The sequence below is a fragment of the Trichechus manatus genome, unplaced genomic scaffold (assembly GCF_000243295.1).
Source record: "Trichechus manatus latirostris isolate Lorelei unplaced genomic scaffold, TriManLat1.0 scaffold00021, whole genome shotgun sequence".
NCBI classification, from domain to species: domain Eukaryota; kingdom Metazoa; phylum Chordata; class Mammalia; order Sirenia; family Trichechidae; genus Trichechus; species Trichechus manatus.
In genome coordinates, this window is record NW_004443957.1 from 11,316,220 (window position 1) to 11,340,855 (window position 24,636).

Here is a 24,636-nt window from a genome sequence, read left to right on the forward strand (position 1 = left end):
TCCTTGCTTTTTCTGTTGTTGATTTCTACTTTTATGGCTTTATAGTCAGAAAACATGCTTTGTAATATTTCGATGCTTTGGATTTTGTTAAGGCTTGCTTTATGGCGTAATATATGGTCTGTTCTGGAGAATGTTCCATGTGCGTTGGAAAAGAAAGTATACTCGGCTGCTGTTGGGGGGAGTGTTCGGTGTATGTCTATGAGATCAAGTTGGTTGATTGTCGCATTTAGATCTTCCATATCTTTGTTGAGCTTCTTTCTGGGTGTTCTGTCCTTCACCAAAACTGGTGCATTGAAGTCTCCTGCTACTATTGTGGAGCTGTCTATCTCTCTTTTCAATGCTGTTAGAGTTTGTTTTATGTATTTTGGAGCCCTGTTGTTGGGTGCGTAAATATTTATTATAGTTATGTCCTCCTGGTGTATTTATTGACCCTTCAATCATTGTATAGTGTCTTTCCTTATCCTTTGTGGTGGATTTTACTTTAATGTCTATTTTGTCATAGATTAATATTGCCACTCCTGCTCTTTTTTGAGTGTTGTTTGCTTAATGTATTTTTTTCCATCCTTTAGTTTTAGCCTGTTTGTGTCTTTAAGTCTAAGATGTGTCTCTTGTAGGCAGCGTATAGATGGATCATGTTTTTTAATCCAATCTGTCACTCTCTGTCTCTTTATTGGTGCATTTAGTCCATTTACATTCAGTGTGATTATTGATAGGTATGAGTTTAGTGCTGTCATTTTGATGTCTTCTTTTGTGTGTTGTTCACAGTTTCTTTGTCCCACTTAATTTTCTGTGCTGTGTCATTTTTCTTTATGTATTTTCACCTTTTTCATTGTTGTTGATTTTGTGTTTGCTGAGTCTTTATATTTTTCTAGTTTTTAATTTTAACTTGTAGGATTGTTAGCTTCCTTTTCTGTTACCTTAATATTTACCCCTATTTTTCTAAGTTTATACCAGTCTTTTCTTTATATCGCCTTGACTTCTTCTCCATATGCAAAGTCTATGTCTACATTTTTTAAGTCCCTCTTTTTTGTTTTAATGTTGTCATCTTTTACATATTGACATCTGTTTCCCTATTTTCAGTGTTTTAGCTTTGATTTATTTTTGTGACTTCCGTATCTGCGTTGATATCTGGTTGTTCTGTCCTGTGTTCTAGTCTTGGGTTGCTATCTGATGTTACTGATTTTCTAATGGAGGACTCCCTTTAGTATTTCTTGTAATTTTGGTTTGGTTTTTGCAAATTCCCTAAGCTCCTGTTTATCTGGAAATGCTCTAATGTCACCATCATATTTGAGAGACAGTTTTGCTGGATATATAATTCTTGGCCGGCAATTTTTTTCCTTCAAGGCTTTATATATGTCATCCCATTGCCTTCTTGCCTGCGAGGTTTCTGCTGAGTAGTCCAAGCTTATTCTTATTGACTCTCCTTTGTAGCTAACTTTTCGTTTATCCCTAGCCGCTCTTAAAATTCTCTCTTTATCTTTGGTTTTTGCACGTTTGATTATAATATGTCTTGATGACTGTCTTTTGGGTTCTACCTTACATGGGGTTTGATGAGCATCTTGGATAGATCTCTTGTCATCTTTCATGATATCAGGAAAGTTTTCTGCCAACAAATATTCAACAATTCTCTCTGTATTTTCTGTTATTCCTCCCTGTTCTGGTACTCCAATCACTTGTATGTTATTCCTCTTGATAGAATCCCACATAATTCTTAGGGTTTCTTCATTTTTTAAAATCCTTTTATCTGATTTTTCCTCAAATAAGTTTGTGTCCAGTGCTTTGTCTTCAGCCTCACTAATTCTGACTTCTGTTGCCTCAATTCTGCCTTATGACTTTCTATTGAGTTGTCTAATTCTGAAATTTTATTGTTAATCTTCTGGATTTCTGAATGCTGTCTCTCTATGAATTCTTGCAGCCTGTTAAATTTGTCATTACGCTCCTCTCTAATCTTTTTCATTTCCTCTGTTGCGTGTTCTGCGTTTTGCTTAATTTCCTTCCTAATTTCTTGAAGAGTTCTGTGTGTTAACCTTTTGTATTCTGCCTCCGGTAATTCCAATTTTCCAAAGGAAAATTTCTAGATTCTTTATTTTGGGAACTTTCTAAAGCCATCATGGATTGCCTCTTTATGTGATTTGATATTGACTGTTGTCTCCAAGCCATCGATAAGTTATTATATTTATTTATTTTATGTTTGCTTACTGTGTCCTAGCTTCTTGTTTTGTTTTGATATGCCCAAATAGGCTGCTTGTATGAGCTAGTTTGATTACTGGCACCTTTGAAGCTCTAATATCCTGTCACCAGGTGGTTAGATCTGTTACTAGGTATGTGAGCCCAGCAGTCCATCCACTCTTCCTGTATGGATTCAGCTCAGGTTCCCAGGTAGATAGTCACCAAGTATGTGGTGTAGGCTCTCACCTACAGTCCTAGACAGGCATGGATGATTGGTGTAGGCACAGGCATCTGGCTGAAGCAGCGGGACACACTCTTTGCAAGGCAGGGGGCTGAAGGCCGCCCTCGAGTTTCCAGGAGGAAGGCATGTCCCTGTTCCCTACAGCACGTAGGTGGGTGGGTTTTGCAGCTGGACTATGAGCCCCCAGTGCTGTTGGCTGTAAGGACTGGTGGGCATTTCTTATTCTTGGGCCCCTACTGCAGGTGGCTAGGTGGTGTGGGTGGAGCTACCAGACCTCAGGCCCCTGATGTGGGTAGGTGAAGACCCTGCTTAATGGGCAAAGCAGTGTCAATTTTCATGAACCTGCCATTTCACAGCTGAAACAGTTCAAGGTAGATTTCAGGTGTATACCCTGTTGTATTGCGGTAATGAGGGCCTATGCTGTTGAAATGGGCCCACACAAGACTCTGCAGGGGGAAAGGCACTCAAAGTCCCTGGATCCCTTATGCCTGTGCCTAGGCAAAAGATCTGTGCCTACCCTGGGTTTCTGGCTTAGGGAGCCAGCAGTTTATTTTTTCCCCTGTTTGTTAGTTTGTTCACTCTCCAAGGCCAGGAGAATGACTCAGGGCATGTGAAGGATCCTGCTTCCAGCCCAGGGGACTCGGCAATTGCTGAAGCCAGTCCAGGACCCAGTGCAGAGCAGGGAGTGGGGAGGTAAATGGGAGATAGGTTTTTCCCTAAGGGTGGTGTTTTTCATCCGTACAGTAGGCCATATGCAAGTGCTTATCTTTTACTGTTCTAGGGCTGCTTGTCACTGGTTCTGGGTGGCCGAGTAGACTCTCTGTAGTGGGGTCTCTCCCAGTGTGGAATACGTCTCCCGAGCACTGCTGCTTGCCTGCCTCACTGCTCACCCATGAGCTGATCAGGCCTGAAGTGCTTAGGCTCTAGCTGGGTCAGGTCTGGCAACTCCTCACTGCCTCCAAACCATCTCTTCTTCCCCCTGCCACTCAGTCTTGTTCCTTAACTTTGCCTTAGATGTTCAGGGCTCCCAGATTGTCATATGTAATTGATTCACTTGTTTTTTCGGGTCCTTGTTGTAAGGGGGTCCACCGGAAACATCTGACTCCTCCGCCATCTTGGCCCTGCCTCAGTAGTTGCTTTCTTATTGTTTTACTATTCCCTCACCGTTTTTCTGAGGGCAATATAGAAAAAATATAAAAAAAGAATTTCCCAGTTGAAGAACAGCCTTTCCAATAATCATTCCTTCTAGCACAGATGGATAATGATAATCCAGAAGCCACCACAGCCTCTTTTCAGTACTTGGTTCGGGTCTTGAAATGTTAGCCTGCCTTTTAGGGGTACATTTTTAAAGCGTGGATTTTATCATCAGAAGATCATGTATTAAGCGTCTTTTCGTTGTCAATGTGAGGTTTAGTATTTATACAGTTGTAAACTTAATTATAACCATTAATTAAATTTTCATCTCTGCAGCCTGCTCATTAATAATTAGTGTGTGAGAGAACTGATCTTATAGCTATGGTTGAAGCCATGTTTCCATTGTTTCATAGAAAGCACCACTACTTCACATATGGCTAGCATTATGTTTTGAGCAAATAATGCTATGTTAATGCTTGCCATTTTTGAAACATATATATTTAAATAAATAATACGTATAGGATGATTCAAATTTTGTTAAATATATGTGAGATGTGTATGTATAAAAAAAAATCCAAAACTCATTGCCATTGAGTCGATTCAGACTTATAGAGACCCTATTAGGACAGAGTAGAACTGTCCTATAGGGTTTCCAAGGAACAGCTGGTGGATTCAAACTGCCAACCTTTTGGTTAGCAGCTGAGCTCTTAACCACTGTGCCACCAGGGCTCCGTGTGTGTGTAGGGATAGGAAAAAAAGGACTATAAGTAATGTAACAAAATGTAAATTGTATTTTCTCTGGATGGTGAGACCATATGTTAGGCGTGTTAAAAAGTACTTTCCTTTTCAAGGGCAGTAAATATTTATTACTTTCATAATAAAAAAATATGATTCTACCATGTAGACATACATACACATATGTATACAAATTATGATCAAAAGATAAAATATTCTTTAAAAAAAAAGTTTTTTTCTTAATGAGACAGACAAGTCTTTCCACAGCAAGAAGTATCTGTCCCTTGATTTTAGAGAGAAAAATCTCTCAGTGTTATCAGAAAATGGAGAATTAGCCCTATAAATCTATAATCTTCTTATGGCATTACAAAGGCATTTGAGATGATAGTTAATGATTATGAAAGTCTCTTAAAGATAGAAAATTGGAGGAAAGCACCATCAGGAACAAAGTAGGATTGTAGGTTGTCTCCTAGAACACTGGTAAGCAAGGTTTTTGTTTATGTGTTTTTTGTTTATTGGCCTTTTTTTTTTCCATTCACAGTGAAGCTCACTTTATTATAGTCTCGGAGAAGAATATAAGTTCTTACAACTTAGACTGCCTGCTTTATGGAATAAAAAATGTCATTGACATAAGGGTAATGTCTTTAGTCACTAAAATGTCAGTATCTGAGCATATTTGAGCAACACAGAGACAACTTTCCAAATATCATCCCTTATACTGGTTTTGGAGTTCACAACGTATACTCATATGCCTTAACTCATTTCATGTTTAAATACTTCAGGTTAAGGTTATTTCCGTTTTAAAATGGGAAAACTGTGGAGACTTACGCAGTGCCATGAGTTAGCCAGAGGTGGAATTCGAATGAGCTTATTCCATTCTTTGCAACCTTTTTTGAGTACCTTTTCTATGGCGAGTACTTTCCAAAGGCTGAGGCTAGAGATTTGAATAAGATGCAGTTTACACACCTTGTCTACTGGGCCTCCCTGGGTCTTCCTGATTCATGGTTGTCAGAGCTTCTCTTGGGCTAAACTGTCGGGAAAGCCACACTATCTGGAGCATCATCAACATCAGTGGTGTCTTGTGAAGGACAGCCACAGGGTGTTCTGGCTTCTAGGTCCAGAGAACTCAATCTGAGGTGGGCTTCAGCCTCTGACAGGTGGGGAGCTCCTTGCTGCACCTCCCTTAAGACTATTTAAAAAAAAAAAAAGTTGCCGTTGAGTCAGTGCCTACTCACAACAAACCCATATGTTGCAGAGTAGAACTGTGCCCCATGGAGTTTTCAAGGCTGTGCCTTTCGGAAGCAAGTTGCCAGGCCTTTCTTCCAAAGTGCCTTTGGGTGGGTTTGAACCACCAACCTGTTGGTTAGTAGCCAAGTGCAAACTGTTTGCACCACCCTGAGAGGATAACCTCCCCCAAACCACATCTTTGCCTACGTGGCCGTCGCTGCCTTGCTGGAGGTTGAATGTGAGAGGGTGTGATTCCCCATTCTGGATCCTAATCTTTCTGCTTTGTATGAAATCAAAGGCTGGGTTTGAAATTAGGACTTGGACAGTATTAGAAAATTGGGCAACCATGCTGCTGCCTGCAGGCAAGAGATTGCTTCTCACCAATTTTGGCATCTGTTTCCAGGTAACTAGCAGTTAGTCTTATTGAAAATAGAAGAGGTACCCTCAGAGGCTTTTGAGTAGTGAGGGAAGGGCTAGTTCTGCTTCTCTACAAACGCTATAAGCAGCTTGTCTTGAATTTTTCCACTGATTACCAGAAAGCTAATCAGCAAAACTGATATTACAGGTAAAAAAGAAAGACTAGAAATGTAGTTTGTCTGGTATAACTGGTAGCTAGATGCTTTCCCAATAATTCAGCTGTTGATATTTTAGTTGGAAAGGCCCTCTTTTAGGGTTAAGTTGTTTCCAGTAACTGCCTTTTCTAACAAGGTTGAGGTGAGTTGATAGCATTCTATCATGCTAAACATTCTGTCTGCCACTTATTGCCACCATGTCAAAGTGTCTGGGTGAGGGAGGGGAATGTAAATAAATCTGAAATGTACTGAAGCTTTTTTTTTTTTATTGCTACTGTTAGCCTAGCTCTATTTTCTAAATACTAGTTTGTAGACCTAAAGCTGGGCCAATGTAGACCTTTGTGAAACTGTCTAGTGTGTGAGTTAATATACTGTTTTATTCATTTGTTTTTAAAGGGGAGGAGAAAAAGGGAAAATATGTATGTATTAAAAGACATATGAAAGTAGATTTCATTTATTCATTTAATAACATGTTTTTATTGAGTGCCTCCTGTATGTGGGGCATGGTTCTTGTCACTGTGGACATAGAAGCAAATAAGACAGACAGTGAGAACCCTTCCCTTATGAGGAAAAGGAGGGGAACAGGTATAAAACTGAGAAATCACTATGTGAGGAATGGGGTGAGAGGAAGGCTTTGTTAAGTGTAGAGAAAGCCTCACTCAGATCTCTTGGTTGAGCGAAAATTTACATCGCAAAACAATTCCTATCCATATGAAGAGCTGGCAAAATATTCCAGGCGGAGGGAACAGTAGTAAGTACAGTAGCCTTCAGATAAGAATGAACTTGGTATGTTGGAAAAAAAAAAAGGCCAGTGTACCTGGAGCTTGAAAACAAAGAGGGAGAAGTAGTTCAAGATGAAGTTGAGGAGGAAAAAAAGAGGTGAAGTTGGAGAGATAGGCTGGTCTTCCAGATCATGGAGGCCCTTGTAGGCAGTGGTAAGGATTTTGGATTTTATTTTGAGTACAGTGGAACAAGGAGCCCTGGTGGTACAGTGGTTAAACACTTGGCTGCTAACTGACAGGTCAGCGCATCGAACTCACCAGCTGCTCTTCAGGAGAAAGATGTGGTGGTCTGCTTGCGTAAAGATTACAGCCTTAGAAACCCTCTGGGGCAATTCTACTTTGTCCAATAGGGTTGCTATGAGTCAGAATCGACTCATCGGCAACAGGTTAACAGGTACAGTGGAACAGAAGAGCAGTGTGATCTGAATCACGGTTTAAAGAGTATCATCTGGAGAGTGGATTGTGGGAAACAAGAACAGAAACAGGGAGACCACTTAGGGGGTACTGCAGTGGCCCACGTGAGACATGATGATGGCTTGGACCAGAGTGTTGATGACAATAACTCAGGGCCTGTTGTGACCAAGAATTTCCCAGACTTCGTTATACTCAAATGCAGTTAAGGTTAATCGGTTTTTAAGGTTGACTTTAAATAAAATAACATTTAAAAAAATAATTTTACTGTGGTGAAATACATGCAACAAAAAATTTGCCATTTTAACCGTTTTTTAAATGTACAATTCAGTGACATTATAAAATAACATTTTCAATGACTATATAGTTGTATGATGTCTAGGCACCATGTTTTCTTTTTTTAAACTGAAATTTTTGACTGTCTAAACATCTAATTTCTTTTTGACTTACTTCTGTGTACCTGCTCTGCCTGAATCTATAATATGTATCACAGCCTTTACCAAAGATTGTTTATAGCTGCTTATTAAAATGTTTATTGTCTTTCAGACTACAAAAGCTTTACTGCAGAAAATATAGTAAAATATGAGGGTAAAAAATAACCCATGATCCCACTAGCCAGAGAAACATTTTTTGTTATTTCCTTTCAGTCTTTTCTCTGTGCATGAATGTATTTATTTCCAAATGGTTGCAATTTTTTAAAGTAGTAAATTTAGCAAACAGTAGTTTGTGTCACCAGCTCAGTAGTTAAGTTTCTAACTTCATTGAGTTTTTCAAAGCATTCATTAAGGTGTGGCGTAGATTCCTGATTGTTCTCAGCTAGCTGCTGCTATTGGTTGAATAGCTATCCTCTCATTACTGTTTATTATGTAACTCTGGTGTGCTTTGATTGCATTGTTTTTATCTTCAGCCAGCTTTGTCATAATGCCCATAAAATACTCATCAAGCTAAAGTCACAGATTAGTCCCAGAGATCAAATTTTCTCATTTTTACCCTTTTTCTTTTCTCAAAGCTACAACTTGGTAACCTTTGGCAGGAACCACCATTCTAATCTTCAGCTTACCAAAAAAAACCATCCTGTTGCCGTCGAGTAGATTCTGACTCATAGTGACCCTCTAGGACAGAGTAGAGCTGCCCCATAGGGTTTCCAAGGAGCAGCTGGTGGATGCGAACTGTGGACCTTTTGGTTAGCAGCTGTAGCTCTTAACTACTGTACCACTAGGGTTCCAATCTTCAGCTTACACAAGTTAAATATGTTAATGCATTCTTATATCACTGCTTTAACTAGGACTTATGGTGACTTATTTCAGCTTATAGCAGAGAGGTTAGAGCAGCCCTGGTGGCGCAGTGGTTAAGAGCTTGGCTGTTAACCAAAAGGTCACGGTTCAAATCTACCAGCCATTCCTTGGAAACCCTATAGGGCAGTTCTACTCTGTCCTGTAGGGTCGCTATGAAGTTAGAAATCTCTCCCTAAAAAAATTTTGGAGCCAAGCTAAATCTTACTATAAAAATACATTCGGGAAAATAGAAATTCTTACTGCAGTGTATTATTGTCCTGAATGCAGACTAAAATGTAATGATTCTTGGTGATTATTTTGCAGACCTCAAAGGAAGATCTTCTGCAAGCTGATTTTGAAGGTGCTTTAAAGTTCTTCAGAGTTCAGCTTCCTAAGAGATACAGAGCAGAGGAAAATGCAAGAAGATTGATGGAGCAGGCATGCAATATTAAGGTAAGATACATGAATTTATATATAATAAAGGTAGAACTTGAATGCAGAAGAGCATGATAAATGATGTAAAAGCCTTCCTCTATATATTGCTGGGTTTTGACTGTGCTTAAAGTGATACCGTCTATCAACCATGTTCTGCCAGATTTTTCTAACAGGCTGGTATGTATATAGTAGCTATACCTTCTAGTAGAATTTAGAGTGAAAATTGACAGGTTCAGATTGAAATAATAGAAAGATAAACATTTATCTTATAGGTGGGACTCTAGAATGGGTTACTGTGATAGTGGTTTCCATAGCAGCAGACTTAGTGTTTAGCTTTTGCCATCTGTTTTAAGATTACTTAGGACAAAGCAAGAGAAGCCTGCTTGGGCACTGATTTCCTTTCTCTAAGGGACTTGAAGAGCTTTGAGTCTTGATTCGCACATTCTCATCCCACACCTGCCAAATGTCTGTGGATACATTGGTCCTTGTCATGTGTCTGATAAGGCTAAACACATGTTATAAGCTAATTTGAAATTGAGATCTATATGCAAAAAGTTGTACTAGTAAGGTGAGAAGTCACATTTTTTAAAAAATTGGAACTGCTTTACTGATGTTAATTCTTATACCTCTGGAACATACTAGGTGACCTTCTTACTTAACCATGACTTAAACATAAATTTGTTTTTTTAATGAAACAAAGATCCCAGCTCTTATGGACCTTATATTCTTGCAGAGGGAAACAGACAATAAGCAATAAATATAACAAATAAAGAATATACTTAGTTAGAAGGTGATAAGTAGCTATGAAAAGAGCAAAAACAGGGCAATATAAGGGAGATTGGGTTATTGGAGGAAGGGAAGGTTGCAGTTGTTATTGAATAGTCAGAGTAGACCTAACCAAGAAGGTAAAGGAGATATGGGGGTGGCCGGGTTAGTCTTTGAGATGTCTGTATTCCAGGCAGAGGCAACAGCCAGTTCAAAGGCCCTGAAGCTGGCTCATGTCTGGCAGGTTTGAAGAGCAGTAAGAAGGCCAGTGTAGCCAGGGTGAAGTGAATGAAAAGGAGAGTGGTAGGAGAGGAGGTTAGCCAGTTCACAAGGAGCCAGCAAATGTAGGCCATTGTAGGGATTTAGGCTTTACTTTGAGATATGGGGAGCCATTGCAGGGTTTTGAGTGGGGAAGTGGTATTATCTGTCTGAGGCTTTTAGAGGATCAGGAAGGCCATTGTGTTGAGAGCAAACCATAGAAGGCAAGAGTAGATGAAGGGAGACCAGATGGACTTTTACAGCAATCCTGTTGAGAGATGATGATAGATTGAACCACGGTGATAGCAGAGGAGATGATGGGAACTGTTTGGAACCTGAATATATTTTGAAATATTTTCATGATGTATTAGATGTGGGTGTAAGAGGAAAAAACAAGTCAAGGTGATGCATTAGGTTTTTGCACTGAGCAACTAGACAGTAGAGTTGCCATCAACTTATTAAGCTCATTACTTAAAATGTACTTTGATACACATTTCATTTAGGTAGCACATGCACTGTAATACTTTTTTTTCTGGTATAACACTTTTGTTTTGAATATAATTTATTTTAAAAATAAGGTATAAGCATTAAAAAGTACAATTCAATGCTGAAAGTAAATACCTGAGAAGAAAAATTGTATTATCTTTCGAATGAACTATATCTTTCAAAGATAAAATTTTCCAAAGATATCAAGAAAGATGGGCCTCTAAAGTCTTCATCCTGAAATGCAAATTCTTTAAAACCTGTAGGACTGCTTATTTTATTTGGCTGGGCTAAATGACTAAGCCTAAGCCACATTTGTCTGCAGACTGAAAATACATTCCAGTGTGCATGGTGTCTTTGATTGAATCTTGTGGGTGGTGAGTTTGAAACGTAAGCTTCAGCCAGCTGATTTTTCCAGAGCTACCATAGAGAAGTACTATAAGCTGGGGCAATGCTATAGGAATCCATTAAAATTAAACACTTAATTTTAAGAATAAAAAATTAGAGAATTAAGAGGTGTAGGGAAGGTGAAAAATTAAATGTTTTCAAAGGAAATTTAATAGCACTAGCAAGTATTTAGGATGAAAAACCCAAAGGTGGATCATTTACAGGTGAAAACTTACAGAGGAAGAATTTTTCTTGTAGAATTTATGAAGTTCCTTGGAGGATGGAGGTAGCTAATAATTGCCAAGCCAGAAACATGGAATCAGAGAGTTGCAGAAATATCAAATATTAGAAAACAAGTTCAAAATATGATGTGAATGGGCTGTTCCTGGGATGATTTATTTGGACATGAACAGGTAGAAATGAATATTCAAAAAAGAATAAGTAATGATACGGTGTTTGGTTTTTGGTTTTTTTTTTTTTCATTGTCTAAGGAAAATACCTTTTAGATATTTAAAACAATACCCATGGGACACCATTTTGATTTATAACGTAGGATTGTAGAGTGGGTTATTGTGAGATAGATATAGTTGAAATTGAGAGAAGGAAGGCATAAGTTGTACAGTACTCAGGGATCGTACTGGGACTAGAACCCAGGTCTCTGGCCCAAAAGTTTTAAAAAAATTTTAAGCTGAGACTACATATTTAAATAGCTTTTATATCAAGACCTTGACCATACTTATATACATATAGATATATATCTGAAGAAATACTTAGCCTTATAGTGATTGATGTACTCTGATGTTTTCTAGTCTATGTTCTTATATTCTATTTTATTTTAAACTTCTTTGTCCACCCCCCAAAAATTCCTGAAACCAAAAAGCTGGTCACAGTACACTAAATCAGTTTTATAATGGCTTGCAGTTTTGAAAAAAGTGTAGGGTCTACCTCACTGTTTCTACCATCTCTCCCTTCCCCATTCTGATATGCTACAACCATAAGAGTCTCCAGAGGGTGAGGTGTTACAATGAATAATGGAAGCAGGAATGTGGGTAAGAATGTGTGTCATGATACCATCATTACAGCGGCATATGCCAGCAATTGGCCACGTTAGGAGATGATGGACGTATAAACTGAGGCTGTGTGGTAGACTAAGTGTTCATGGGGCAAAGGTAGCTGCAAGCATGGGGATAGGTAAAAAAGTTGAACTCACGATTTCTTATCCACAGCCTGTTTAAGTACAGAATTCCTATCAAAATAATTTAAAATTTTTTTTATTTTAATTATTTGCGAAGTTGGTAGCTTTGTATATAGTTTTATCTTCTTTGAATGGGCATTTTCTCATCCAGTTACCCAACAAAATGAGTCACTTTCTTCTAACTCTAAGGAACTTAGTAAGCCCTGATTTCAGTGAAATGACTGGTTTTGAAATAGAGGCAGCAGCTGTAGGTACAAAATACTTTGTTAGAGAAATTTGTTATCCTCTGTATCGCGTAAGTCGGAATCAACTCAATGGCAACAGGTTTAGTTTTTTTTTTTTTTTTTTTTTTCGGTATGTGGTTTATTTCTGAGTATCAACAGTATGTATTAATAAAGCAAATTGGATTCAATAAATAACTCTTTTCTTCCAAAACCTGTGTGACATTAAACATCAATAGCATTTTGTAGTAGTTCCTAAACTGCTAATTAACAAACATGATTTTAAATTATTCTGATATTCGCCTGCCCCCATGGTTCTGACCAGGCTAAAATTGGGAACAGTATTGACTCATCAAACTTAACTTTGAATAGTCACTTAGTTACTGAATATTGACATCAAGACCTAAATGAAAGATGGTTAAAGTACCTAATATTAATATCCTGGACTTTCCCAGGGAATCAACTTTTATTGGCTACCATTATTAGATTGTTATCTTACACTTAAAAATCCTGCTATTGCAGAGCTTCTTAAATTCGGATTTTGGCTTCAAAGACTCTGTGAATCACCAGAAATTTGGATTTCTTTATGTGAGCATATCAGCATTTTGTTTTTCCTGGTGAGACAATATATAGCTATCACTGGATTCTTTTTTTTTTTTTTTTTTAAATTGAACTTTAGATGAAGGTTTACAGAACAAACTAGTTTCTCATAAAACAGTATGTATATCGTTTTATGACATTGGTAAACAACCCTATGACATGTCAATACTCTCCCTTCTCGACCTTAGGTTCCCTATTACCAGCTTTCCTGTCCTCTCCTGCCGTCTAGTCCTTGCCTCTGGGCTGGTGTGCCCCTTTTCTCTCATTTTGTCCTATGAGTCTGTCTAATCTTCCGCTAAAAGGTGAACCTCCAGAGTGACTTCATTACTAGGCTAAAAGGGTGTCCAAGAGCCATGCTTTCAGGGTTTCTCTAGTCTCTGTCAGGCCGGTAAGTCTGATCTTTTTTTGAGTTAGAATTTTGTTGAACATTTTTATCTAGCTTTGTCTGGGACCCTCTATTGTGATCCCTGTCAGAGCAGTCAGTGATGATAGCCGGGCACCATCTAGTTGTACTGGACTCAGTCTGGTGGAGGCTGTGGTAGTTGTGGTCTTTTAGTCCTTTGGACTAATCTTTCCCTTGTGTCTTTAGTTTTCTTCATTTTCACTTGCTCCTGAAGGGGTGAGACCAGTGGAATATCTTAGATGGTCACTCACAGACTTTTAAGACCCCAGATACTACTCATCAAAGAAGAATGTAGAACATTTTCTTTATAACTTACGTTATGCCAACTGAACTAGAAGTTCCCTGAGACCATGGTCACCACAGCCCTCAGCCCAGTAATTCGGTCCCTAAGGGAGTTTGGATTTGTCTATGGAGCTTCCGTGACCTTACCCTGCACAAGTTGTGCTGGCTTCCCCAGTATTGTGTACTGTCTTACCCTTCACCAAAGTTACCACTTATCTATTGTCTATTTAGTATCACTGAATTCTTAAAGGCTAACCCCTGTACTGATGGGGCAATCCCAAACTTGTTAAGCAAATTGATATGTCTATTAGAGCATAAGAATTTGTGAAAGGGATACCTGTATGCATTCAAGTGCAAATGCATGTAACCTCTATAATTATTCTTGATCTAATTGCCTGGCCTCTCTCTTTTATTTTTTATTTTTTTAACATATTTTTATTCCATACTATTTATGTTATATTAGGTTGAATTGATGAAATTACCCTTTTTTTGGTCAAAAACTATCAGGTATTAGAAGTTTTATATGATTTAATTCAGTGTTTTATGGAAACCCTGATGACATAGTGGTTAAGAGCTACATCTGCTAACCAAAAGGTCAGAAGTTCAAATCTACCAGGCGCTCCTTGGAAATTCTATGGGGCAGTTCTACTCTGTCCTGTAGGGTCACTATGAGTCGGAATCGACTCGACGGCAATGGGTTTTTTTTTTTTTTTTTTAATGGTTCAAATAGGTGCTATGTCTGTGGATGATGAAATATTAAAAATTTGATTCATTCAAATACAATGGAATTCACTTAGCTGACATTGCTCTGATAGAAAGAAATAAAGAATTCAAGGTCTGTAGCATAAGAGTATTATGTGTGCCTTAGGTCTTTGGCCATGTAAACCTTTCTTGAGAATTACTTTCAAAACCTGGGAAGCAAGTAATTTTTTTTTGTATGTTTTTGAAGTTGGTTTTTATTTTGAACACAGTTGTAAGTGACGCATTTATGATGGACGACATTAATAGCAAAGTTCATAAAAACATCACCGAAAGTATTCTGTTGGTAGATCTTCATAATATAATGTTTAAAAATATAGATTAGCCTATTTTATTTTTATTGGTAAATAATTAGAGCAAAATTAAAATGGAAAACTATGACAAAACATAAAAGGAAGGAATTTGGAAAGAAGGGTCATTTATTGAGTGCTGTTGTGTGCCAGGAGTCCCTGAGTGGCACAAACAGTTAAGCGCTGGACTACTAACCAAAAGGTTAGCAGTTTAAACCCGCCCGGAAGCACCTCTGAAGACAGACCTGGTGATCTGCTTCCAAAAAGGTCACAGCCTTGAAAACCCCATGGAGCACAGTTCTATTCTGCACATATGAGATCGCCATAAGTCGACATCGACTTAACAGCAGCTAACACCAACAACAGTTGTGTATGAGGAACCTTGCAAGAGGACTTAGCAAGGTGTGTATAAGAAAAGGAGGAGTATGTTCCATGCAGAGAATATGCAGAGGCCCAGAGGTAAAAAAGCACAGAGTTGTCCAAGCCTAAATATAGTTCATGACTAGATAGTACGATGCAAGGAAGAAGAGGGAGTGAGGAAAGTAGATAAGAGAGGGGACTGAAGAGATAGGCAGGAGTCAGATAGCCTGTGCAGAGCTGGTGTAAGCGGTAGTAAGCAATTCTGATTTTATCCTGAGGGCAGTAGGAAGCATAGAGGAGTTTTAAACAGGAGACACACATGACGTGATCAGATTTGTGTTTTAGGAAAGTCATTCTGGCTGCTGTGTAGAGAATGAATAGAAAGGGGTAAGATTAGATGTTGGTGACAGACCATTTCAGGGGCCGTTGCAATAATCCAGGTGAAAAATGACTAGAGTATTTATTATGGGATAGAGAGATGTGGACAGATTCCAGAAATATTTAAAAGATAGGATTAACAGGTCTGGTGATTAAATGTGAGCACTAAGGCAGCAGAAGAGAGCTAGTAAAGACACTCAATTCTACTTGGCAACTTGGTGGTAACCACAGTGAGATAAACCCGTTGCCTTCAGCGTTGATTCCAACTCATAGCGACCCTATAGTGAGACAGGGAACAAAAAAAGGAGAACAAAGTAGAGGGACAGAAGATAATGAGTTAAGTTTTGGACATTTTAAGTTTGTGGTGCATATTCACAAACTCATACCCAAGTAGACAGAAATATACAATAGACAGGTAGATATTTAAGTGAGGTCTGGGCTAAAGGTAAACATTTGGAAGCCATTAGCAATTGATAACATTGCAAAGAATGGGACTTCCAGAACACTTAGTTGTGCTCATGAGGAATCTGTACATATAGACCAAGAGGCAGTCATTCAGACAGAACAAGGGGACACTGTGTGGTTTAAAATCAGGAAGGGTGTGCATCAGGGTTGTATCTTTTCACCATACTTATTCAATCTGTATGCTGAGCAAATAATCCGAGAAGCTGGACTATATGAAAAAGAACGCAGCATCAGGATTGGAAGAAGACCCATTAACAACCTGCGATATGCAGATGGCACAACCTTGCTTGCTGAAAGCGAAGAGGACTTGAAGTACTTACTGATGAAGATCAAAGACCACAGCCTTCAACATGGATTGCACTTCAACATAAAGAAAATAAAAATCCTCATAACTGGACCAATAAGCAACATCATGATAAATGGAGAAAAGATTGAAGTTGTCAAGAATTTCGTTTTACTTGGATCCACTATCAATGCCCATAAAAGTAACAGCCAAGAAATCAAACGATGTATTGCAATGGGCAAATCTGCTGCAAAAGACCTCTTTAAAGTGTTAAAAAGCAAAGATGTCACTTTGAGGACTAAGGTGCACCTGATGCAGGCCATGGTATTTTCAGTCACCTCATATGCATGTGAAAGCTGGATAGTGAATAAGAATGACTGAAGAAGAATTGATGCCTTTTAATTGTGGTGTTGGCAAAGAATATTGACTCTACCATGGACTGCCAGGAGAACAAACCAATCTGTCTTGGAAGCAGTACAGCCAGAATGCTCCTTAGAAGTGAGGATGGCAAGACTTTGTCTCACGTACTTTGGACACGTTATTAGGAGGGACCAGTTTCTGGAGAAGGACATCATGCTTGGTAAATTAGAGGGTCAGCGAAAAAGAGGAAGACCCTTGATGAGGTGGATTGACATAGTGGCTGCAACAGTGGGCTCAAACATAGCAATGATTGTGAGGATGGCATAGGACTGGGCAGTGTTTCATTCCATTGTACATAGGGTCGATATGAGTCAGAGCCAACTCCAGGGCACCTAACAACAACAACAACAGCATTGAAACTATTGGGATAGGTGATTTCTCCTAGAGGAGTATGTGAAAGGAACAGAGAGGGTTGAGAATAGATGCATTAACAGGTAAAAAGATGGGCTGAAAGAAGTTTGTGAGAATTAGAAGACAGGTGGAAACCCAGGAGAGTGTGAAATGAGAATGCTAAGGGAAAAGGTTGTTTGTTTTCCAGGAGGAAGGAGTGAACAAGTGTCAGTAATGCTTAGAGATAATGTAAGGTACTGAGGAATGGAAAATGGCCACTGTACAATAGTTAGCAAGAGGTACTTGATGGCCTTAATGAGAGCGGTTTCAGTAGAGTGATGAGTTATAAAAGTCAATGATTCAAGTAATAAGTAGGAGATGAGGAAATGGAGAAAGGAAGATGACACAGTTCTTCTAAAAGGCTTAGTATGGGGGTGAGGGGATAGAATAGAGAGTGGAGGAGACAGCCAGCAACAAGTCATAGTGAGTGCAAGAGAAATATAAGAGGACGTGAAGTTGAGATAGATTTTTGGCGGGTGGGAGAAATTTGAATCTTTAAATGCTGAAAAACTCAATAAATCTTAATTTATTTGTTGAACATTTACTATATACCAAGGATTGAGCTTGACCCAGGGGATACAAGGTTGAGCAAAAGTAGATATGCTCCCTGAACTCATGAAGTTTATACTGTTGTGAGAAGACATTAGATAATCACCTTAATAAATGTATAAATACAAAATGAGATAAGTGCTCAGAAGGGATGTAATAAGGATATACAAGAGCCAATAGCTAAGGAACCTTTGACTCAATAATACAGGGAAGTTTTCTTGAACTGAGATTATAAGGCATTCGAAAGTGAAGGAACAGCATGTGCAAAGACTGTGAGGTAGGAGGGAGTATAGTATGTTTAAAAAACTAGGAGAAGGCCAGTGTGGCTATAACTCAGAGAGTAGTGAGGGTTAATATCCAGGGGCTAGACCACATCATTTCCCAATAGGAAGGAAAGGCCCACAAAAAGAGAGAAGTTGAAGATGTGGTAAAGAAGGGGGAATATATCAATAGAGAGGGGCCTCCAATGAGGTACTAGCCTCAAAGGAATAAACCCTCTTCCATTATAGCAGGAAGAAAAGAATAAGCAAAAGAATGGTGGGGATAAACCCAATGTGCAGTTTGGTGAGGAGGAAACCAAAGATATTCCGTTTGAAGGTTTCTGTTATTTCTGTTAAACATGATCTAGAATGAAGGAGATATAGTGGAATGGGAGCTTTAAAGAACATGGTAAAGCTTTTAACTAGACATTGTAGAGAACGGAAGAACTGACTGGAAAAGTACAAAAGAATTGCCAGGCTATGTTATCGGAGATCATGAATTCATAGTGGCAAAAATCTGCAAATGTTTTGTGTGTTTCTTTAGAAGTACTCAGCAGTCCAAAGGTAAACATGAAGAAAGCAGACAGTAGTTATTTTGTTTCAGAGTTGAGATTTGCCAGCATGAGGCAAAGAAAGGGCAGTGGGGCCACGGCAATGGTGTGCTAGTAAAATGTTTCTTGGAGAAGGGGGAGATGAAGAGGAATCCATAATTTGTAACCTTTGCCAGTTTCCATGGTTCTTCTGCCACCATGGCTTGTTTCAAGTTACCAATGGGTTAACAACCAGCTCACAACATTTTTGAACAGGTAATAGTCACTTCTCCTGAGTTGGTAGTTGCTGACTCCATCATACAACAGGGCCAGGAAGTTGAGGTTGGTAAGCAAAAGAGTGGCTGACATGGTAGATTGTGGAGTCTAACTAGTGGAGAATAAAAAAAAGAACGAAATAAAAACAGAGGACTGAGAGACTTCAAGAAAAGGGGATGGGAGAGGGGAACAAAGAATTGTTGAACTCCGCGAACTGAAAGAATGGTAGAGGAAGAGAACAAATTGGTGGTGGTTACCTGTAAGATAGCAGTATTGGTAGTGGTCATACCTCTTCTAGCTTCAGGGGGGATAATGAGAATCAGCATCAGCCCAAGGCTGATTCCTATGAGGTGAAGGTCAGACATACTTCCACTCCCCAACTTTTTTCCAATTAACTGACACCAGCCGTCCCTCCCACGGCACTCTCTACTTCTCTGCTAGGTTCAATAACTTGTTGCAATGGCCACACAGAACTCACAGACCATACTCACAATTATGAGGTTTATTAGGGAAGTTGACAGGTTACAATTCAGGATCAGGATCAACTTGGAAGTAACAGGAACAACGTAGGAGACAGGATACAGTTTGCCAATTAGGACAGCTTCCAACCAAGAGCTCTCAGCTCCTTCTTGGCCATGCCCACAGGCAGGCCCGTTGCTCCAGCCTCTGCTGCCAGCCTCTGCCCTGCTCAAGCAAGTGTTACAGCTCTTTAGCTCTGCAGACGTACCCAGAGGCACCCCACTCTGCCAGCAAGCCCCCTGCCTGAAGGTACTCAGCTCTCTTGCTCCATTGGTCAGCAAGCCCACTGCAGCAACTTCACTCCATGGTCCAGGAAGCCCACTACAGCCATTTCACACCAGTCTCCTGGTTCTTGCTGCCCATACTGTCTTGTGCCATCTCATACTGTCTCCAGAATTAACAGCTCTCTCTGTCTCCTGGGTCTAGGAGGCTGTCAGCGCAGAGACTGTGGGTCCAAAGGACATGCTCTGCTCCTGACTGTTCTTCTTGATAGCAGTGAGGTCCCCCTTAATCTCTGTGAGATTGACTCTTTTAAGCCTAGTGGGATGGCAAAACTGACCGATCCCCTTGGTAGGCTACAGGCACCTTATTTGCATAGCCAAGGTCCAATCCCTGCAAGAGTTTTGCACACCTTATTTGCATAGTCCCAGCCAGTCATTTTGTGGGAGTTAAGAGAACATGGCTAGAAAAATTATATAAAAGCAATTCACTGTACTGTATTACCCAGGAAAAAAGCATCTATCCTCCAAAAAATTCTTGTTTTAAAAACAGTTCGGTGACATTAGAAGGTAATACTGACCTGTGCTCAAAATTTTCACTTGTCAGCTCAAATTAATTAGTGATGCCAGTTGGTATTTTGGCACCTACAGCCAACTCCTGTGATTTTCTTCTCTTTGTCCTAGTATCGGTGCCACCATCCCTACCATTTTACTCTGATCACATTATCAAAGGCTTGGGATGAATTGTAGGAGGAATAGGCAAAGACAGTAGAGGCAATAAGAGCAGAGGGGATGAGGAAGCCCCTAGTGGCTAAAAGCAAAGTCCTGACCTGGTACCTTCCTCTCACACACCAAAATTGTCTTCCCATCCCATGCTGTAGAGGAAGGTATTATGTACCTCAGAAAATTCTGCTACAGCTCCGTTACCTACATACCGTGCTGGACCGGACAATTATTCATTCTCCCAGAGTGGATTAATACAATTTGGCCTTGTTCCTCACAAATCATGTTTTTAATAAAAGGAAAGTGGTAAATTAATTTATCTAGAAATTTAATATTTTTTCCCTCCAAGACCTCCATATTTGTAACCATGAACTTGGATTTAACTGTTTGAACATAGCTTTTACACTACAGCAAAACTCCAAAGAATATTTGTGTTAAAAGCAATTTACTTCTCATTTCTTTATGCAGTTTGCTATTTATTGCTGGCTCTTGTTGATGTGTGTAAACAAGAATGTACTCTCCCAAACAGAAGATTTCTCTCAATTAGCAGGAAGGCCACACAGAAGCTTAGTCAACTCAGTGGATCTAAAATTTGTGCCTTGATGTGCATCACTCAAAGGGTTCATTTTTGATGAAACCACATCTCATGTTCCTTTCCTCTAAACACTGCTATACATTGACAACCACAATTGGGAATATTTGGTTTAAAGTGTCATAATCTTCTGCCAGAGAAATGTTTATTATGTTAAAGAATATAGAGATGTGATAACAAAGTGTAGTGAGGTAATTTCTATATCAAAACATTTGCCTCTTTTTCTTTTGAAGCTTCTATTAACACTTAAAATCTTCAGTGCACATCAGATTTTGGGCATTGTTTTGTTTTTGTTTTTTTCTCCAATGAGCAGGGGATATGAAAAAATTGGACATGTTCTGAAACAGTTGCTAGCAGGTAGAAAAACAGATCAGGCATCAGGCACTGTCCACGTGTTTCTGGGTACCGCAGAATAAGCTGCCCTCCACATTACAAAAACTCAGCTTTTATGGCTGTTCTTAATCACCTAAGATGCATTTGTCTTCACCTGCTTCTGCCATTTTATTCTACCATTATACCTTCTCCTGCTAGTCATTTCCTATCTACTTATGAAGGAGAAAGCTATATAGACATTTCAAAATTAACTTGATGAGTGAGCTGCGTATTGTATCCTGACCTACTCTATATACTGTATTTTTACACAAATAATATGCACCTCCTACATTTGTTTGCCAACCACACCTTCCCCCCTTGAGGTATTTTCTTAAGTACCCTATGCTAATTTTTTGTACAGCAACATGTAAAAAAAAATTGGCATAGCGGCCCTCACGAAAATACTTTGCATAAGGGGCATGTGGTTGGCAAACAAACACAGGTGCATGTTATTTGCATAAAAAATACAGTAAATCATTAAATTCTTCTACCCCCTAAAAAAATCAGATAAATGGATATGAGATTGATTTGTCTATTGATGTCTTTCTTTTTTAGAAATATAAGTAAAAGCGACTGGAATCAAGTGTTGTGCCCTCATATAGATTACAAAATTGGTACCATTTGGTCAGAGTATCTACAAATAATTAGCAACAAAAAAGAACACTTCAAAATTACCATCTCAGCTGGTAGTTTCTCTCTCTTCACACTTTTTAAGTATTCTTCTTTCTCTGGCACCTAATTCACTCCCAGCAGTTTTCTAAAGACTTAGTAAGACGAATGGCTATGCTCTTCAGTGGGAGTCATATTTCATATACCTTTCTGCATTGTTTTGCCAATTACATTATATCTCGTTGTTATGACTTATGTTTATCTGTGTTGGAGAATAAAGTTAGAACCCATCTTCACCATTTGGGAACTGTGGTAAAAAGTAACGTTCCCACAACTATTTATAATGAGATCCATATTTCTTTGAGTTTTTTGACTATTTGAATTTGTATTAAGATTATATTTAAAAATATGCTTCACGGTTTGTGTTTAGGGATCTGATTTAGACAAGAAGATAGATATGGTGTTTCTCGGTGCCCTTGGAGCTACTCACTGGCAATAATTTTGTTCTTTTAGGTAGCGGTAAAAGGAGCCCTGGTGGAGCAGTGGTTAAGTGCTGCACTGCTAACCACAAGGTTGGCGATTCAAACACACCAGCCACTCCACAGGAGAAAGATGTGACAGTCTGCTTCTGTAAAGATTACACCCTAGAAAACCATATGAGGTGGTTCTACTCTGTCCTATAGGATCACTATGAGTTGGGATCTACTTGACAGCAACGGGTTATTTTGGAGGTGTTTAGAAAAGGATAGGTTAGAAAAGGCAGGCTGGACCCTTGGATCCTAGGGGCTTCATAGTGCAGACACCTCAACCGTAGCTGCTTCAGATGCTATCTACTCTGGGGAGTATAAAGTATAATTTTATTATATTTACTTAGTTATTCATATTCTGATATCTGCAACTCAAGTTTATTTAGCGTTTAGCTGATAAATGACTGTGTCTAATTAATACTCAGCTTAATAGTCGAATTAAACTGAGTCTAATTAATATTGAAGTTGCCAAGGATTTCATTTTACTTGGATCCATAATCAGCACCCGTGGAAGCAACAGTCAGGAAGTCAAACCACATATTGCATTGGGCAAATCTGCTGCGAAAGACCTCCTTGAAGTGTTAAAAAGCAAAGATGTTACTCTGAGGACTAAGGTACGCCTGACCCAAGCCATGGTATTTTCAGTCACCTCATATGCATGCAAAAGCTAGACAGTGAATAAGGAAGACCGAAGAAGAATTGGTGCGTTTGAATTGTGGTGTTGGCAAAGAATATTGAATATACCATAGACTGCCAGAAGAACGAACAAATCTGTCTGGTAGAAGTACAGCCAGAATGCTCCTTAGAAGCAAAGATGGCGAGACTTTGTCTCACATACTTTGGACCTGTTATCAGGCGGGATCAGTCCCTGGTAAAGTAGAGGGTCGGTGAAAAAGAGGAAGACCTTCAACGAGATGGATTGACACAGTGGCTGCAATAATGGGCTCAAACATAGCAATGATTGTGGGGATCACACGGGACTGAGCAGTGTTTCATTCTTTTGTACATAGGGTAGCTATGAGTTGGAACTGACTCGACGGCATCTAACAACAAAAAAGTAATACTCTGGAGAATTTATTTATTTTCCTATCATGACTTGTTCTTCCTTCCTCCTTACCCACCCCCACGAAGAATTGTTTTCTTTTGAAATGGTGGAAAAAACGTGTAAATGAAAATAGCAATCCAAAAAAGATAGTGAAAAATTTTAAGTCTTATCTGCATATCTCCAACTGTTGTTTGTTAAGCTTTTCGATGCTCCACTTAAAGGGAAATGATGAATAGGCAAACAGACTACTGAGGGGAAAACTACAGCTGGTAGTTGTGATTAAATGGGCTGTCCTTTCTCATTGCCAATTCCATTTGGCTTGGGAACTTTCTTTTGCTATCACCTGTAGGAAGAGGAGCTATTTCTTTCATCTGATATGTCTAGCTTTTTCCCGTTCCCTGACTGTACCACTTCCATGATGATATAGGTTTACCAGATGACCTTTTTTATCTCTAGCTACTAGATTTTTTTTTATTATTATTTAATGACTTTAGAATACTGAAATTAGTATTAAATACTAAACTGGGGAATACTAAAATCTCATTTGCACAAACATCTCACTTGTCTGTGGTAAAATTACCTGTGTTGAAAGAATTGAAGCTAAGATGTATATGTCACAGCCTTTTACATTTTTATTTATCTATTTTTTAATAATATTTTATTGTGTTTTTGGTGCAACTTTACACAACAAATGAGGTTCTCATTTGACAGATTCTACACAGATTGTTCAGTGATACTACTTACATTTTTCACGATGTGTCAACATTCTCATTAAATGCATTCTGGTGGTTTATGTTTCAGTACTATAGTTTCCCTGTCCCTCTTTTCTTCTCATCTTTGCTTTAGAGTGATAGTTGACCTTTTGGTTTCATGTAGACGATTTTTTTTATTGGAACACCATACTGATGGATAATATCCTTCATTTTGTGTGTCAATCTGTTACTGCACTAAAAGTTAACCTCAGGAAATAGTTTCATTTCAAGGTTTAAAGAGTGTCTCACTCAGGGCAATAGTCTTAGGGAGCCCTCCAGTTTCAGCTGGTCCAGTAAGTCTGAACTTTTTAAGAATTTGAGTTCTGTGTTTTTCTCCTATTCTGTGAGGGTCCATCTGTTGTGGCCCTGATCAGAACCATCAGCAGTGGTAACCAGGCACCACCTAATTCTTCTGGTCTCAGGATAGATAAGGCCATGGCTTGTGTAGGTTATTAGTCCTGTACACTACTTTCTTCTCTGAGACTTTGGCTTCCTTCTTTCTCTTTTGCTCCTAATGAGTAGAGACCAATAGTTGTATCTTAGATAGCTGTGTCACAGCCTTTTTCAAAAGAGTAGAATGTCAGATTAGTAGAATTCATGATCAAAAGACTGCTAATATAGATCTCAAATGACAGACTAATCTGGTCCTTCTTTTATATGAAGTTATAATCCCTCATGGAGCCCACTTTATATTTTGTTATGCATTTTATGATTAATAATTGTAGTTTATTCTTCATAAATTAAA

The 24,636-nt window shown here is 38.9% G+C and overlaps 1 protein-coding gene across 10 annotated transcripts in view; it reads left to right on the forward strand.

The window, feature by feature from the left end:
* The window catches only part of RABGAP1L (RAB GTPase activating protein 1 like), a 775,464-nt gene that overhangs the window by 596,445 nt on the left and 154,383 nt on the right, over positions 1–24,636 (forward strand). For all 10 annotated transcript variants that reach the window (XM_023728046.1, XM_023728049.1, XM_004372833.3 and 7 more), the window contains one exon: positions 8,870–8,998. In XM_023728046.1, coding sequence (XP_023583814.1) covers positions 8,870–8,998 — 129 coding nt within the window. The remainder of the gene's footprint in view (positions 1–8,869; positions 8,999–24,636) is intronic.